This window comes from Rattus norvegicus, chromosome 5 (genome assembly GCF_021556685.1).
Source record: "Rattus norvegicus strain SHRSP/BbbUtx chromosome 5, alternate assembly SHRSP_T2T, whole genome shotgun sequence".
NCBI lineage: Eukaryota > Metazoa > Chordata > Mammalia > Rodentia > Muridae > Rattus > Rattus norvegicus.
The window spans coordinates 67977769-67996659 of record NC_141538.1 but is presented as its reverse complement, the minus strand read 5'-3'; the positions used below and the strand labels follow the sequence as shown (position 1 = coordinate 67996659).

The following is an 18891-nucleotide window of genomic DNA, read 5'->3' as shown; positions in this document are numbered from 1 at the left end:
CAGGAATTGGCAGAGTACCTAACTCAAACATCTGTAATGTATCACCATTCTCTTTTACTCCCACTGATAAGTATTTAATTATTGGTATTTGTATTAAAGCTAGAGTCTGAAATTTGGTTCAAGATCATGGGCAAGGCATTCAATCTCTTAGAACCTGTCAATGGGATGTTATGATCCATCATGTACTGAGTTTTCATTACCATGGACCCATCAGCTTGGGCCATGTGACTTTCCCATCTGTGTTAGGAAAAAACTACTTCTCCAAATGTTATTGTGATGTTCAGAGTTAATGAAGGATAATGGCTTGCTAAATGGTGGTGTATTAAGTTTTAGGAAGGCTACAAAGGAAAGAATGTACTGTGTAGATGGCCAGCCTGTGAACAACCTGAGAGCACACATGCCATGTTCTTGTCACACAGGACACTGTGAGGTTCTGACCTATTAAAAAGAAAGGCAAGAGAATCACTAGCATATAAGACAAGATCAAAGTGGCTTCTGCAGAGTAAGAGGAATGACATGAGATGCTCATAGAACACTGAGGTCACAAAGTAGGAGTTATGTTCTTCCCAGGCCAGAGCTACTGAGTTTCACGGCACACTCATGATGGCGACAGGAAACCAACTGTGGCCTCTTTAGTGTCTCAGGGTCAGACTGCTCACAATCACGCTGCCAAGTGAGCGCAGGACACGGTAGATAAGAAGCCCCTTGTGGCTAGAACTTCAAGAACTATATTGAATAAGTAGGGAGAGAGTGGGCAGCCTTGTCTAGTCCCTGATTTTAGTGGGATTACTTCAAGTTTCTCTCCATTTAGTTTAATGTTAGCAACTGGTTTGCTGTATATGGCTTTTACTATGTTCAGGTATGGGCCTTGAATTCCTATTCTTTCCAGGACTTTTATCATGAAGGGGTGTTGAATTTTGTCAAATGCTTTCTCAGCATCTAATGAAATGATCATGTGGTTTTGTTCTTTCAGTTTGTTTATATAATGGATCACGTTGATGGTTTTCCGTATATTAAACCATCCCTGCATGCCTGGGATGAAGCCTACTTGGTCATGGTGGATGATTGTTTTGATGTGCTCTTGGATTCGGTTTGCCAGAATTTTGTTGAGTATTTTTGCGTCGATATTCATAAGGGAAATTGGTCTGAAGTTCTCTTTCTTTGTTGTGTCTTTGTGTGGTTTAGGTATAAGAGTAATTGTGGCTTCGTAGAAGGAATTCGGTAGGGCTCCATCTGTTTCAATTTTGTGGAACAGTTTGGATAATATTGGTATGAGGTCTTCTATGAAGGTTTGATAGAATTCTGCACTAAACCTGTCTGGACCTGGGCTCTTTTTGGTTGGGAGACCTTTAATGACTGCTTCTATTTCCTTAGGTGTTATGGGGTTGTTTAACTGGTTTATTTGTTCCTGATTTAACTTCGGTACCTGGTATCTATCTAGGAAATTGTCCATTTCCTGAAGATTTTCAAGTTTTGTTGAATATAGGTTTTTATAGTAAGATCTGATGATTTTTTTGAATTTCCTCTGAATCTGTTGTTATGTCTCCCTTTTCATTTCTGATTTTGTTAATTTGGACGCACTCTCTGTGTCCTCTCGTTAGTCTGGCTAAGGGTTTATCTATCTTGTTGATTTTCTCAAAGAACCAACTTTTGGTTCTGTTGATTCTTTCTATGGTCCTTTTTGTTTCTACTTGGTTGATTTCAGCTCTGAGTTTGATTATTTCCTGCCTTCTACTCCTCCTGGGTGTATTTGCTTCTTTTTGTTCTAGAGCTTTTAGGTGTGCTGTCAAGCTGCTGACATATGCTCTTTCCTGTTTCTTTCTGCAGGCACTCAGCGCTATGAGTTTTCCTCTTAGCACAGCTTTCATTGTATCCCATAAGTTTGGGTATGTTGTACCTTCATTTTCATTAAATTCTAAAAAGTTTTTAATTTCTTTCTTTATTTCTTCCTTGACCAGGTTATCATTGAGTAGAGCATTGTTCAATTTCCAAGTATATGTGGGCATTCTTCCTTGATTGTTATTGAAGACCAGTTTTAGGCCGTGGTGGTCCGATAGCACGCATGGGATTATTTCTATCTTTCTGTACCTGTTGAGGCCCGTTTTTTGACCAATTATATGGTCAATTTTGGAGAAAGTACCATGAGGAGCTGAGAAGAAGGTATATCCTTTTGCTTTAGGATAGAATGTTCTATAAATATCCGTTAAGTCCATTTGGCTCATGACTTCTCTTAGTCTGTCTACATCTCTGTTTAATTTCTGTTTCCATGATCTATCCATTGATGAGAGTGGGGTGTTGAAATCTCCCACTATTATTGTGTGAGGTGCAATGTGTGTTTTGAGCTTTAGTAAGGTTTCTTTTACATATGTAGGTGCCCTTGTATTTGGGGCATAGATATTTAGGATTGAGAGTTCATCTTGGTGGATTTTTCCTTTGATGAATATGAAGTGTCCTTCCTTATCTTTTTTGATGACTTTTAGTTGAAAATTGATTTTATTTGATATTAGAATGGCTACTCCAGCTTGCTTCTTCTGACCATTTGCTTGGAAAATTGTTTTCCAGCCTTTCACTCTGAGGTAATGTCTGTCTTTGTCTCTGAGGTGTGTTTCCTGTAGGCAGCAGAATGCAGGGTCCTCGTTGCATATCCAGTTTGTTAATCTATGTCTTTTTATTGGGGAGTTGAGGCCATTGATGTTGAGAGATATTAAGGAATAGTGATTATTGCTTCCCGTTATATTCATATTTGGATGTGAGGTTATGTTTGTGTGCTTTCATTCTCTTTGTTTTGTTGCCAAGACGATTAGTTTCTTGCTTCTTCTAGGGTATAGCTTGCCTCCTTATGTTGGGCTTTACCATTTATTATCCTTTGTAGTGCTGGATTTGTAGAAAGATATTGTGTAAATTTCAATCAGACAACAAAAGGAGGTCAAGGGGATACAGATCGGAAAAGAAGAAGTCAAAATATCACTATTTGCAGATGATATGATAGTATATTTAAGTGATCCCAAAAGTTCCACCAGAGAACTACTAAAGCTGATAAACAACTTCAGCAAAGTGGCCAGGTATAAAATTAACTCAAATAAATCAGTTGCCTTCCTCTATACAAAAGAGAAACAAGCTGAGAAAGAAATTAGGGAAACGACACCCTTCATAATAGACCCAAATAATATAAAGTACCTCAGTGTGACTTTAACAAAGCAAGTAAAAGATCTGTACAATAAGAACTTCAAGACACTGAAGAAGGAAATTGAAGAAGACCTCAGAAGATGGAAAGATCTCCCATGCTCATGGATTGGCAGGATTAATATAGTAAAAATGGCCATTTTACCAAAAGCAATCTACAGATTCAATGCAATCCCCATCAAAATACCAATCCAATTCTTCAAAGAGTTAGACAGAACAATTTGCAAATTCATCTGGAATAACAAAAAACCCAGGATAGCTAAAGCTATCCTCAACAATAAAAGGACTTCAGGGGGAATCACTATCCCTGAACTCAAGCAGTATTACAGAGCAATAGTGATAAAAACTGCATGGTATTGGTACAGAGACAGACAGATAGACCAATGGAATAGAATTGAAGACCCAGAAATGAACCCACACGCCTATGGTCACTTGATTTTTGACAAAGGAGCCAAAACCATCCAATGGAAAAAAGATAGCATTTTCAGCAAATGGTGCTGGTTCAACTGGAGGTCAACATGTAGAAGAATGCAGATCGATCCATGCTTATCACCCTGTACAAAGCTTAAGTCCAAGTGGATCAAGGACCTCCACATCAAACCAGACACACTCAAACTAATAGAAGAAAAACTAGGGAAGCATCTGGAACACATGGGCACTGGAAAAAATTTCCTAAACAAAACAGCAATGGCTTACGCTCTAAGATCAAGAATCGACAAATGGGATCTCATAAGACTGCAAAGCTTCTGTAAGGCAAAGGACACTGTGGTTAGGACAAAACGGCAACCAACAGATTGGGAAAAGATCTTTACCAATCCTACAATAGATAGAGGGCTTATATCCAAAATATACAAAGAACTAAAGAAGTTAGACCGCAGGGAGTCAAATAACCCTATTAAAAAATGGGGTTCAGAGCTAAACAAAGAATTCACAGCTGAGGAATGTCGAATGGCTGAGAAACACCTAAAGAAATGTTCAACATCTTTAGTCATAAGGGAAATGCAAATCAAAACAACCCTGAGATTTCACCTCACACCAGTGAGAATGGCTAAGATCAAAAACTCAGGGAACAGCAGATGCTGGCAAGGATGTGGAGAAAGAGGAACACTCCTCCATTGTTGGTGGGATTGCATACTGGTACAACCATTCTGGAAATCAGTCTGGAGGATCCTCAGAAAATTGGACATTGAACTGCCTGAGGATCCAGCTATACCTCTCTTGGGCATATACCCAAAAGATGCCCCAACATATAAAAAGACACGTGCTCCACTATGTTCATCGCAGCCTTATTTATAATAGCCAGAAGCTGGAAAGAACCCAGATGCCCTTCAACAGAGGAATGGATACAGAAAATGTGGTACATCTACACAATGGAATATTACTCAGCTATCAAAAACAACGACTTTATGAAATTCGTAGGCAAATGGTTGGAACTGGAAAATATCATCCTGAGTGAGCTAACCCAATCACAGAAAGACATACATGGTATGCACTCATAAGTGGCTATTAGCCCAAATGCTTGAATTACCCTAGATGCCTAGAACAAATGAAACTCAAAACGGATGATCAAAATGTGAATGCTTCACTCCTTCTTTAAAAGGGGAACAAGAATACCCTTGGCAGGGAAGAGAGAGGCAATGATTAAAACAGAGACTGAAGGAACACCCATTCAGAGCCTGCCCCACATGTGGCCCATACATATACAGCCACCCAATTAGACAAGATGGATGAAGCAAAGAAGTGCAGACCGACAGGAGCCGGATGTAGATCGCTCCTGAGAGACACAGCCAGAATACAGCAAATACAGAGGCAAATGCCAGCAGCAAACCACTGAACTGAGAATAGGACCCCCGTTGAAGGAATCAGAGAAAGAACTGGAAGAGCTTAAGGGGCTCGAGACCCCATATGTACAACAATGCCAAGCAACCAGAGCTTCCAGGGACTAAGCCACTACCTAAAGACTATACATAGACTGACCCTGGACTCTGACCTCATAGGTAGCAATGAATATCCTAGTAAGAGCACCAGTGGGAGGGGAAGCCCTGGGTCCTGCTAAGACTGAACCCCCAGTGAACTAGACTGGTGGGGGGAGGGCGGCAATGGGGGGAGGGTTGGGAGGGGAATACTCATAAGGAAGGGGAGGGGGGAGGGGGATGTTTGCCCGGATACCGGGAAAGGGAATAACACTCGAAATGTATATAAGAAATACTCAAGTTAATTAAAAAAAAAAAAAAAAGAAAGGAAGATGTATAAACTGAAAAAAAAAAAAAAAAGAAGCCCCTTGTGATCCGTGAAGGTCTATCAGAGAAGAACTAGAGAGAATAGCCAGGATCTCTAGATATAATAATTCACACTTTTGCCTTCACAGATGCATACGACCCATAATCACTAATCCGAATCGTGAGAATGTAGTCTGTGTTTGGACACCTGATCTCATATGTAGACAATCGTAGGAGTGCGGCCTGTGTAGACTCGTGCTCTACACCAGGTGCAGCAGACACCTGCCTAAGTTTGCTGCACCTTTCCAGCAGTCCAGAGACTTATAGTTGTCAAACTATGTAAGAAGAAGCAAAGACTCAGAGATGTTGAAATTGTGTGAGGTCCTATAGGTCGCAATCTGCACAGTTGGGATTCCAGGAGTTGGTTTTTCCAGCTGCAAAGCCTTCCTGCACTGTGTTCAAGACAGCTCTAGGGTGCTGAGCAGTAAGACATCCTTAGTGCTATACAAGTCATAAAATAGGGCAGTATACTTGCCGTAAAGCAAAAGGTTATACCTAGTGCTTAAGTAAAGCGACATAAAACTTTGCATGTGTCTAAGAACCTTATAAAAACACAAACCATTACCTGTATCACAATGCTGACAGTGTGAATGATGGTTAAAAGCCAACCACTGCCAACTCAGATTCATGAACTTTAACCTGCTGTAGTCTGAATTAGATCAGTGCCAACCTTTTGATAACATGGTACTCCATCTATCAATAGAATGGGCTGGCTGAAAGGGGCACGGGACCATAGTATATTATTTCTTGTATCGAATATGAAGCTATAATTATATCAAAATAAACATTTTATTAAGAGAAAAGGCTATCATAACTTACAGCAAAATTACTCTGAGCTGCATAGTGCAAGGGTGTTGCCCCTTGGCTGTCGGAAGGGACGGTTCCAGACTTGTTTCTTTCCAGAAGGAGATGGACAATCTGTGCATGGCCTGAGAACAGACATGAGGTAGGTGTCACGCACAAAGGGATAAGCCAGTTTTTATTCCGTTTAAAAACAGGAAGGTTAAAAAAAAAAAGAAAAAGAAAAATACAACAGTAGCATTTAACGGCATTTAAAATGGCTTTGACAGCTCCCAGCACAGCCTTTTCCTCCTTCCCCCCTTGCCGTATGACAGGGTAGAATGAAGGCAAAGGTTACCACAGTAAAACCAGGACCAGGCTTAGGTGCTGCCGCTCGGGCTCCTTGGCCTCCCTGCCCATCACGTCACGGTTCCGTTCTGATCCCCAGAGCTGAACAGTTCCCTTCTACTGCTCAGCTGAGCTAACTGAAGTGAACCCTTCTGACTCAGGGCCAGCCATCCTTCAGTATCGCTCCTAGTCTTTCAATAGCAACGCTGTGAGCTCACACTGCACAGTAAGAGAGCAGGCACCGTGGTGTGGTGGCGGGCTAACCGTCTGTAGCATAGTCTGAAAGAAGTGGCTTCTGCAAGGGAGAAACTGCATAGAGTCAAAGAGTTAACAAACTGGGTGTGGTGGTGTGTGCTGTAAAACCAGTGCTTGAGGGCTCAGGCAGGAGGAGTGAAAGACTGCGGGTAGCCTGGGCTACTGAGAAAGTGCTAGGACATCGTCTGGTTATCTTGTCTCAAAACCCACAGCAGCACAACACAACACAGCACAACACAACACAACACAACACAACAGAGGGCTAGCAAACCTAGGAAACCCTTCTAGACTCTCTAGCTGAGCACGTGGGGACAGGGACGGGAAGGAGGTATCGTGGTGGAGAGCAAGGCTGTGCTGGGTGGAAGCCAGGCCAGGGGATGTGCCTGGGGGTTGTGCTCATGCACTCAGTCCACATGAGAGGTTAAAGGTGGAGTCTTTGCGGGTCTGATGACTATCTGTGCAACAGTGTCAATTGAAACACATCTACTCTTGTCTGAGGAGCAAAGAAAAAACTCAGTAAGGGAAAGAAAATCAGCACTGGAAAGAGGAAGGGCATACCTCAGAGATGGTCTCAAGAAGGTCAGAGCAAAGTCGAGAAACTTAGGCATCTTCAGTCTAGTCAGAAAGACAGGGCTTCTATGAGACGAAAGAGAGCATCGTAGGACGAAAACGGGCTGACATGAAAAGCTGATGGACGGAAATAAAATGAGTGTAAGAAGAAATAAGGAGGCAGATGGGAATGAAGATACAGATGAAAGAAAAATTCCACGTAGTAGGAATAATAAGTCAAAATTTACACAATGAAAGTGAATTTAGTGAAGTAGAATCAAACCGTGAAGTATACTCACATTCAAAAGGGAAACAGAAAGGGGGTGGAAAAAACCTAAAAGAAAGACTAAATGACAATTATAAGTCTGACAGAAAAGCCGTATGCAAGAATGAAAGTCACTTTAAAACATATGATGTGCCACTTAATAATTAAAAGCAAGATATTCACAACTGAGAAGCCTCACAGATGGCTAACTGAGTGGACCCCCACACTGTTCCCTGAGTGGACCCCCAGACTGTTCACTGAGTGGATGGATCCCCAGACTGTTCCCTGAGTGGATGGACCCCCAGACTGTTCCCTGAGTGGATGGACCCCCAGACTGTTCCCTGAGTGGATGGACCCCCAGACTGTTCCCTGAGTGGATGGACCCCCAGACTGTTCCCTGAGTGGACCCCCAGACTGTTCCCTGAGTGGATGGACCCCAGACTGTTCCCTGAGTGGATGGACCCCCAGACTGTTCCCTGAGTGGACCCCCAGACTGTTCCCTGAGTGGACCCCCAGACTGTTCCCTGAGTGGATGGACCCCCAGACTGTTCCCTGAGTGGATGGACCCCCAGACTGTTCCCTGAGTGGATGGACCCCCAGACTGTTCCCTGAGTGGATGGACCCCCAGACTGTTCCCTGAGTGGACCCCCAGACTGTTCCCTGAGTGGACCCCCAGACTGTTAACAAAACCAAAGCAGTAATGAGGAAATGACACAGCTCATCTTTTGAGCGGAAGGAAACAGATGAGATCTTGCTCTTGACCCTGACACATGGGTAAACGAGATTTTGATAAATTGAAAAGTCACCACACTGCCACCTGCAACACCTGGCAGCTGGAGTCAAGTGATGGCAACGTATGCTCCCTGGCAGAAGGGGAAAACAAAGGGGCAAGAAAACGTTAAGAAAAACCCCTCTGAAAATACTAATAATGCCCCAGAGTGTAAAGCAATGTTACTTTTTTTTTTTTTTTTTTTTTTGGTTCTTTTTTTCGGAGCTGGGGACCGAACCCAGGGCCTTGCGCTTCCTAGGCAAGCGCTCTACCACTGAGCTAAATCCCCAGCCCCAGCAATGTTACTTTTTAATAACGAGTGTACGTGGTTAAACCACTACCCAAAACAGAAACCCTTTCAGGTTGTACTCGCTCAAATCACCTGAGAAAACACGTACCAGACACATATCTGCCTCTCACCAAAGGAAAAAAGTGATCCCTGAGAGGTTATAAGGCAGAAGTGAAGAAAAAGCAAACCAAATACCAAGGACTGAACGCCAGCATCAGATGACTGTCCTCCTTTGCCCACACACCAACCATGAATGGGAACAGGTTACTTTACATTCATATCCTGTCAATGAATTCTCATTCCCTTATAATAAAAGTAAAAACTTGCAGCATGATATTGAAGTGCTGAATGAGAACCAGTTTATATTACCACTCTAAGGTGCAGCGGAAGGAGCCGGGTGATGAGAAAACTGAGCATTTCAGTTGGGCAGGAGGAAGGATCCCTCAGGCGATGTGGAGGTACAGGCCTTCTGTAGTTGGGAAGTCTTTCTTACCCGCGGTCCTCTGACTTACGGCAGAACGTACCTAGTAAGGCTGCCCAGTGAAGTGGGGTTCGAAATAAGTTGTCATAAGACGTTATGTTGCAGCTTTCATAGGAGGTCAAGACATCCACCACCGTTAGGTTTCCATCAGCAACTGCGAAGTGCAGAGGTGTGCGGCCCTCATAGTCTTGCCAGTTCAATAAAGACTCTGTTGGGGCGGCATCCTATTTTTAACAGAGATTTCAGACACATGTAGAATCCTCAATAAATAATGTGTGCCATTCACATTAACCAATTCTTAAAAATGAACCCCCACATTCTATACAGGTACAAGTAAAATGATAGCTCAAGTGCATGGGCTAAATCTAACAATTAACTTTCCTATCTATTAAAAATATAAAATATAGACAAGAATAGAGTAACTACCATGCTTGCATTAGGAAGCTGTGACACTGTGCCTGCTGTGCTTTGTGTCTGTTGTAAATCAGGCCACAGCTGATTTTGTTTTGTTCTGTTTTTAACAACATACATTTTGTACCTGTGACTTTGATAGTTACATCATGGAGGCACATGGTAATCTCTTTGGCGACTTTCCCCCTACATTACTCTTGTAGGTATCCTGATGACTCTAGTTCATTTGTTAAACTAGAATCGTGTTGTCCATGTTTCTCCTGAGGAACAGCTACATTATTTCCATTTTTCTCACCATCACAGATAGTGCTGCAAAGGCCGTTCCCCCACATATTTCTTGCGGCTCGGTGTGTGAGGTAAGGAGGCGTTGCTAGCTGAAGAACTTTTGCAGCTTCTGCTGCACACTGCCAAGCTGCTCTCCAGATGCTTGGACCAACGAACATGCCCATGACGGCTTGCAAAATGCTTATTTTCCACATCTGGTACAGACTAATCACTGGGTAGTATCACGCTTCCTACATGCTATTCCTAGTCCGAGACTGAAAGACATTTCCTGCTGCTTAATTTAAGGTGCTTTCATGAATGAAGCTGGAAACTTTACTCCTGTCCTTACGGCAATCAGTTTTATTTCCCTGTAAGTTCACAGTACTCACTGACCCTTCTGCTGGACATTACGATGTGCTTCTTAAGTCTCCCTCTGACATCAAAGACCTTACTTCCCAGCTTCCAGGGACACTACCAGCCCAGAACCCCCATGTCTCAGCTTCCTGAAACAGTTTCAGCTAAGGAGCTTCCTCCCCGGAATTCCTTCTTATGTTAGGTCACATGCTTAGAGATTATATATTTATTTACTTTTATGTGACTCAATTGCAAGGTTATTGACCACTCACTTCTAGATGACAGTGGTATGAATGTTGAACATGCCTAGGCTCCCAAAGTAAGGTGCATTTTCATGAGGCAACTATGTGTGAAATATGTAAGAAAATACAAGCTGTAATGGGAAGTGAGCAGAAACGAAAACTATCACAATGACCAGAATGATCTGACCACACCGGATGAGCGCTCAGACTCATGGTGGATTCCTGATCTTACTGACTCCACTATACAGGTACTAGGATTACCTGGCCCAGCAAACACCATTTATTTTTTATTCTAAAAGATCACCCCTAGACATATCTCAAAGGAACCATACAATGTTAAACACAGAGAATTAAAAATGGTCTGAATGAAAAGGCAGATCACCTTACAGAGGACTGACCATTAAGATAGCAACAGACTTGACTTACAAGAAAAACAAAAAAAGGTAGAAAGCTGTAAAACCATTTAAAATAAACAGCAGACACATGATTGTGTAGGGTGGGCACAAAGCACTTGGGAGAAGCTCAAGGTAATCCTCATCTACATAATGGGCTGGGTGCCAACCTTGGCCACGTGAGACCCTATCATAAAACAAACAAACAACTCTGATTTATGATCAATACTTCTACAATAATGAGAATTCTAAGAACTATAGATCAGCAACTAAGAGAGGCTACAGAGAAAACCTGAGCTCAAAGGAGAAGGCTCAGTGCTACAGTGCCGTCACGTGTGGAACCTGCCCCAGAGAGCGTGCGGCAGCCAACAGCAGGACGGAGCTGCGGCTCTGAAGAGCGCTTTGACACCAGACAGAGATGCAGAGGTTGGAGTGTGCTTTGCTGGTTTCCCGTCTCGCTTTGTCCAGTATTTCCTCACGGTGCTCTCATTCCTCTCTTTTGGGATGGTAATGTATATTCTGTGCTGTTGTGTGTTAGAAGTAGGTGATCTGCTTTTTGACTTTGAGTTAAGAGGTTGTCATGGGTCTCAGAAGAGACTTTGAACTTTAAGCAGTGTTGAGCTGTTGTAGACTATTTGAAGTGAGGGACTTTTGAAGTTGGACTGAATGCACGGCGGCATTATTACGATATGGCTACAGGCCTTTGTGGGATAGGGAGTGGAAGTTGGTGGTTTGAATAAGAATGTAGTCACTGTGCTGCCGTGCTTTCCACCGTGATAACAGACTGAACCTCTGAAACTGTGAGCCAGCCCCTGTAAAATGCTTTCCTACCTAAGAGTTGTCACGGTGTCTCTGTGCAGCAATAGAACACTGAACATCTCTCAAATACCCAGCACCTGAGTTTAGATCCGCAGAATCCAAGTAAAGCTGGGTAGGTGTGGCAGCCGACTTATAAGCCCGGAGTATGGCAAGCAAAGAGAAGGAATCCTGGGAACAAACTGACTAGCCAGATTAGCCAAAATAGTGACCTTGGGCTCCTACAAGAGACCCTCCTGCCTCAGTCAATGCAGTGGGAGATGATGGGGGAAGACATCTGATGTCAACCACTGGCTTCCTCCACACACATATACACATGAGCATGCACCCTCACACACATATCACACACATATCGACACATGCATGCATATCACACATACAAAAAAGAAAGGAAAATAGAGAGAAAGAAACTAATGGATGTGTGCCACAATCACTGTATACACAAGGGACCAAGGGACAAATGCTTTTAAAGGTCTAATTTGTATACTAAAAGCCAGCAGCGGGCTGGGGAATAGTGAGGGTCCGAGTTCAATCTGCAGCACTTCCATTAACAGCCACGCTAGGTTGTGTGTGCCTTAACCCTAGCACTGGGGAACAGAGGCTCTTAGATCCCAAGAGCTTATGGAGGACAGTGTAGTTGAAGCAGTGAGCTTCAGGCTCAGTGAGAGACTGTCTCAAGGTAATAGGCAGAGAGTGGGATAGGAAGGTTCCCCATGTCTTGCTTTGGCCTTGGTGCAGACATAATGTGCATGCATCACACACATCTCTCCCACAGTCCACACAACACACACACATACACACACACACACACACACTCACATGCATGCACATACACACATTCACATGCACACACACATTTACACATACACACACATTCACACACACTCATACACAAAAATTAAAAAAATATATAGATTAGAAACAAGTACAAAGCAAAGCAGGGAATGAGAAATATGAATTCTGAAGGTGGTTGGAGGACGAGGAAGAGTCACAGAAAACCTCAGCGTGGAGAAGTGTTACTGTGAAGCTCTCTCAGGGGTGAGTCCGCATGGCGGTACTCTTGGTTCGTCATCTGCCCGTCTGTCTATTATTTCCTCCTAGGAAAGGTTTTAGGGTCCAACACAGCACTCCACTCACCAGGATGCATCTCACTGTGTGCACGGCACTCGCGTCTTTATGGTTGGCTGCCCAGTGGAGGGGGATCTTGCCCTCCACGTCAGGAATCCCGATGTTGGAGTCATGCTTGATGAGCAGCTTCGCATGCTCGGGATTGTTGTAGTAGGCGCTCCAGTGCAGAGCTGTTTGCTGCAAGGTAGAGGGGACCTTGAAAATCCACAGCGCCCTACTCTTCTGGAACACCTCCTATGACAGGCATGGTTTGAGAGACTGTCTGGGAGACAAGGACCCCTTAATTTGCATGTGACAGAAGTTAGCAGTGTGTGGGTGCCCTGAGAGTCATGTGACTCCAGAGGCTGACCAAATAACAGGGAGAGGAAAGACGACTTAGGAATAATCGCCAGCCAGGTACTCACACTCCTGATGTTACACCCCTGGCCATCACTAAGATTCGAATTAGACTCTTAGAATTTCACAGAAAGATTTAAATTTTGATGTTAACTAGAAGGAAAGTATGCTACAGTCAACCCGTGGATCTAGAATCCTTTAGCGCATCAAATTTAAACTTAAGAACAAGTTTGCATACTAATAGCTAAATCTAGCTACTAATAGATACTTTTAAAATTAAATCTGTATTTTATTTTAAATAAAAGTTTAAAGTGGTAATTCTGGAAGCAGTAAAGTTATTTGAAAACTACTTTTGCCACTGCCATGAACATGCCTCTTACAGACAGTCACTAGGGAAAAAACAGGAGATGCTCAGACATACATTAGACACTCGGTGATTCAGCAACACAGTCTAGAATTGGACAATTTCCTGACAGGAACTAAGCTCATCTGTCCTAAAGTTGAAAGACTAACATCCGTGGTATTCATTCAAAGTACACCTCCAGGCATTTATTTATTATGAAGTCATTATTAATGCATTATTTTCTACAAGATTCATTTTATTTTTGTTTACTTCGTGTGCTTGGTGAACTCCAGGAGGTCAGAGGAGAGTCTGGACCTCTTGGAGCTTCATTACTGACTGCTGTAAGCTGCCTAGTGGGAGTGCTTGGAACAGGACGCTGCCCTCTGCATTACTGCTGAGCCGTCTCTTTAGCCCTAACCCATTTTCATTTTTATTAATGACCGAAGATCACAGAAAAAAAATCACTACTTAATAACAATCATTAATTGATTATAACCACCTTTAATAAACACATTGTCTTTACTTCTTCCTTTTTCCTGGTTATGGTTATGCAGGATATATTTACTCAAATACAATATGAGCTTAGCGGTTTGTACTTATATTTTTTACATCTCTTTTATTTTTCTATTTATTTTGCTGTGGAAATGCTTGCTGGGACGTCTGAATACATGGAGTTGCCCTCCCACAGGGATGGTGGCAACGCTCACCTTCCTTCCCAAGGCTTCACAAAACGTCCTTCTTCCATTTGTCCTTGACTGTGACTGTGCATTACCTTGTTTTTGTCCTGTGTATCCACCTCCCCGGGCGCCATAAACTTCAGCAGGAGCGCTAGACACTTGGGGCTCCTGTGCCGAGTGCTCAGGTGCAGAGGCGTCATCTCTTCTAGGTCCTTCTGCATCCAGTTTGCTCTGCGAGTGAGTAAGAGTTTCATAAAGCGGTAATTTCCCTAGAAAATGAAAGGAAAAGGAGAGGAAGAGGAGAGTTTACTTTGTGGCCGGTGAGTAAATGCATTTTAAATGTTTTCAGGGTTTGAGCCACCTTCAGAGTACAGCATGCAGGAAAGTCAGTAAAAGGAGAAATGGGCAGTGGCTTTATGTTTCCATCTCTCGTGGTCGCTTTGAACACACATAACTTACACAGCGGCTGCCCGACATCATTTGCTTACATAACATGTTTTATTTAGCCAGACTATTATTGCTAGGTGTTTAGAATGTTAGTCTGTTACTACTGGATATGCAGACACAAAAGCTTTCAATCATAAATATTTATTATAGAAAATGCTTCCATGTACACCATTTTGTACTCAGCTTTTCTCCTTTAATTTATCATAAAATTAAATAACCAGCAGCCACATTTGGGGGTTAAGTTGGTCTATTTTGTGTTTTTTTATGGTGTATTTTTTAAGTTACTGTCCTTTATCACCAATATGTAGGGTCTTTATTGGCTGTCAAAATACGGTACATTCATTACTGTAACATACTCTTTCTATGACTGCTCCACGGCCACTTACAACTGTATGTCTGTGGGAGCAGGGCTCCTGTCCCCAGTGTAATTCCCAATGCAGACTAAGTGCTCCATGAGAGTAAATACATTCTGTGATGGACTGAGCATGAAGGGATGAAACAAATGCACTTTTGTTTTCACTTAAATATTCCGATTTACAGTTGTTATTTGAGATCAGATAAGTGAAGAGTCTGAATTCTCAAGTAACTGATACTTGGTTCTTCTTGTTTTTAAAAGTTTCATTAGCTTTTTTAACAGTGCACAAGCCTCGTCTGGCTTCAATTTTACTGTCAGCTCTGAGAAGAAAGACACGAAAGTTTCCTCAAGAGGGCGCCCCGCTCTAAGCTTCCTTGAGAGAGCGCCCTGTTATAAGTTTCCTCAAGGGGGCTCCCTGCTCTAAATTTCCTGCCACCTTTCCTTGGAAGGAAGAAATAAGTGCTCTATTAGAAAAAAAAAATCTGTATGACACTTCATACCAAAAAAATAAGGTCTGACCTTTCTGAGCATAACATTTCAAATATTACAGAATAATTCATTATGACCTTTTAGAGATATTCAACCAGACAGTCATTTTGGTTGTGGAATCAGAAAATAGAGAGAAAGAAAGTCACACAGTTGGCAGTGATGACCACTAGGCAGACGAGGTGCCTGGCATATCATGTTTCCTGTTATTCTTGGCTCTCAGACTTTCCTAACCACATGCTATATACCAGTAATAGGCGCTCCTCCATTCAGTCAACAAACATTTGTTATGCCTGGTTATGAAGCTTTTAACATCTTGGTGCTACAATAAAGTGTGGTGGGAAATGTCTACAGATTAAAGTACCCTTCTGCATCTCACGTGTAAAGCAGAGGCAACAACAACGCCCAGGATTCTTACCGTGTAAAAGGAGGCATGCAGTATCTGAAACATAATTGAACAACGCACCAAGTGGGTGCCTAGCAAATGTTTCCTAGGACTACGAGGTTTCCCAGAGACTGGGTTTCTCATCAGACCTGGATCTCACCAAGACTAGCCTGGCCAGCAAGACGATGAAGATGGTAGGTGGATGGGAGAAGAGCTGGTCATAAAGGGTGGCAGGTAGAGAGGCTTGGTTATCGCCATCTATAGTGCAGCCAGTGGGTAAGAAGAGAACCAAGAATACAGATAGAATGATAGAGATAAAGGCTTGTCTGATTTTCTTACACTGAAGGTCATGTCTATGATCTACCCACAGTTTATAACTCAAGGCCAACAGAAATTTGACTGCTGCTCTGGGGAGGAGACAGCTATATGAACAGATGAGCTTCTTCAGGTCTGGACACTATCAGGTATTATGTATGATGGATGGCTGGGCCGAGACACAATGTAATTCACTTGGGCCAATGTCAAACTCCTGGGTCTCATAAGCAAGCATTTATTTTTTAAATATTTATTTATTATGTATATATTCTACAGATTTATGCCTGTGTGTAAACCTGCAGGTCAGAAGAGGGCATCGGATCTCAATACGGATGATTGTAACCCACCATGTGGTTGCTGGAAATTGAACTCAGGACCTCTGGCAGAGCAGACAGGTTCTTAAGCACCGAGCCATCTCTCCAGCCCCAGCAAGCATTTATGAAATGCTAATTATGTTGCAGAATATTTGATAACACTGTGACAACCCCCCCAAGACTGTGTTGTTTACTGGAAAAAATCTGTTTCTTGTTGTGGTGTGGTTTACCCTTAGCACACATTTAATTCTAAACAATGAAGGTAAAGTTAGTTTGTAGACAGAAGCACTCATGTTTGAAAGTGATGTTTAATTGAGTGGCAGACAAAGTGATAAATCAGAGAAAAATTTAACAGAATATGATATGCCCACCTCTCACGAGAAGAGAGAGGAAAGGGAAGCTACTTAAGGGAGAGACAGTACAGGAAAAAGAGTGTACAGTATATGAATAGAGTAGAGTTAGTGGAGAGCAGTGCAGTAGAGTTGAGAGGGAGAGTAGAGAAGCACAGAGAGGGAGAAGGAGGAGGATGGTTATAGAGACACAGGTTGCAAAGAGAAAACAAGCCAGACACAGGTGAAGACAGAATTTGCCAGAGATAATAAGGAGCCAACTTAGAACAGATCGGTAGAGTTAGTTTGGGGTCAAGCAGAGCAATGCAGTCAGAGGCCAAGAGAGAAGCCAGATTGAATCAGTCAGCTTGGAGAGGAGTTTGCATCAAAACAGGAGAGTTGAGCCATCCAGCCAGAGCTTAGAAAGAACTAGAAAGGGTGAGATTATTCATCTGTAAGTCTCAGAGACTGGAAACATTCTATGCCTAGGTTAGATTGTATGGAGGCTAGAAGCTTCCAGGACGAGGCAGAGGTTAGCAGGTGGAGGCGCCTCGGAGATGACAGTTACGACAGGTGAATAAAAGTTAATTTTACACAATTATATGCAGACTCAATCTCTACAAATAAGCAGAAGGGACAGAATTTTCAGAACCGAAATGAAAAGGGCTTGATGTGTAGCTCAGTGGTAATGTGATCACACAAGAACAGTGTTTAATTTCCAGTAGACAAGGGGGAAATCGATCTATTTTAAAACTATTTGATTATTTTAAAACTATATGATATGTGTATGTGGTATATGTGTGGGTATGAATTTGTGTACACACATGTGTATATATATGCATGAGTGTGTGGAAACTACTGCTGATTTAGACGCATGCATACAGTGATTTAATCGGAGTAATAAGGATATGAAGATTTTGAGTGAATTACTTTGATATTTGCATTTAAATTTTTACTTTGAAATAATAAAACATAACAGGGATTGGGAAGATGATTCGGTTGATAAAGTGACCTGCAGGTATGAGAACTTGAGTCTGATCTTCAGTACCCACAAACCAAGCTGAATATGAAGACATGCTTCTGTAATCTCAGCACTGGGAGGTGGAGGCAGGTGGATTCCCAGGCTTGTTGGCTCTAGATGAGTAAACCAGTGAGCTTCACCTGGCCTAGTGAGAGACTCTGTCTCAAAAACCTGGATGGGAAAGTGATTGAGGAAGACCTGATTGACTTTGGGCCTCTGCATACGTGTGTACACCTGTGTACTACCTATGCATAAACACAAATGTGTACATGTACATACACACCTCATGCACACACAGAATCAAACATAACAATTACATGTAATGTTCTCTTTGTGTGCTCAACTCCTTTTTTCCCTCTTTAGAAGCTCCCATGACTTGGGAGTTTCTCCATTTAATTGATTTTTTTGTGTTTTGCACCATGACCATGGCAGCTATTATACGGAAACGTTTAATTGGGGCTGTCTTACGGATCAGGTTCAGTCCACTATCATCAATGCAGGAAACATGGTGGCATGCAGACAGACATGTTGCTTGAGAGGCAGAGAATTCTATGTCTGAATCGGTAGGCAGCAGAAAGAGAGTGACAGTGGGCCTGGCTTGAGCATCAGAAACTTCAAAGCTCTCCCCCAGTGACACACTTCCACCAACAAGACCATACCTCTAACAAGGTCACATCTCCTAATAGGCCTATGGGCCTATGGGGCTATTTTTATTCAAACCACCATACTCTGGTTCATTATCTCTTCACTAGAGAAGCATTCTGTTATGAGAATGTGTATTTATTTCCTCTAGAGAAATACTTAACACATTTCTCACTGTTCACAATCAGTGCTATAATGAATTGTTTTGTACATATCTTCTGGTAAGTGTACAAGAATTTCTGGGCTCTCTCAAAAGCAGTTCCAATTTGCATTCCCAACAGAAACATGAGAATTCTTGTTTCTCTACAATTTTGTCCCACTTGGTTTTGTCAAGGTGTTGACGTTGGCCAATCTAATTGGTATGCAGTGCTATTTTATCATAAGCTTAATCTGCCTTTCCCCAGCGGAGGTGGACCATGTTGTTAGCTATTTGTTT

At 42.4% G+C, this 18891-nt stretch overlaps 1 protein-coding gene across 4 annotated transcripts in view; it reads right to left on the bottom strand.

The window, feature by feature from the left end:
* The window catches only part of Invs (inversin), a 155915-nt gene that overhangs the window by 41900 nt on the left and 95124 nt on the right, over positions 1-18891 (bottom strand). For all 4 annotated transcript variants that reach the window (XM_087548931.1, XM_087548932.1, XM_087548933.1 and 1 more), the window contains 4 exon segments: positions 14257-14430; positions 12815-12982; positions 9242-9422; positions 6282-6391 (listed from right to left, as the gene is read on the bottom strand). In XM_087548931.1, the coding sequence (XP_087405057.1) occupies positions 6282-6391; positions 9242-9422; positions 12815-12982; positions 14257-14430 (633 nt within the window).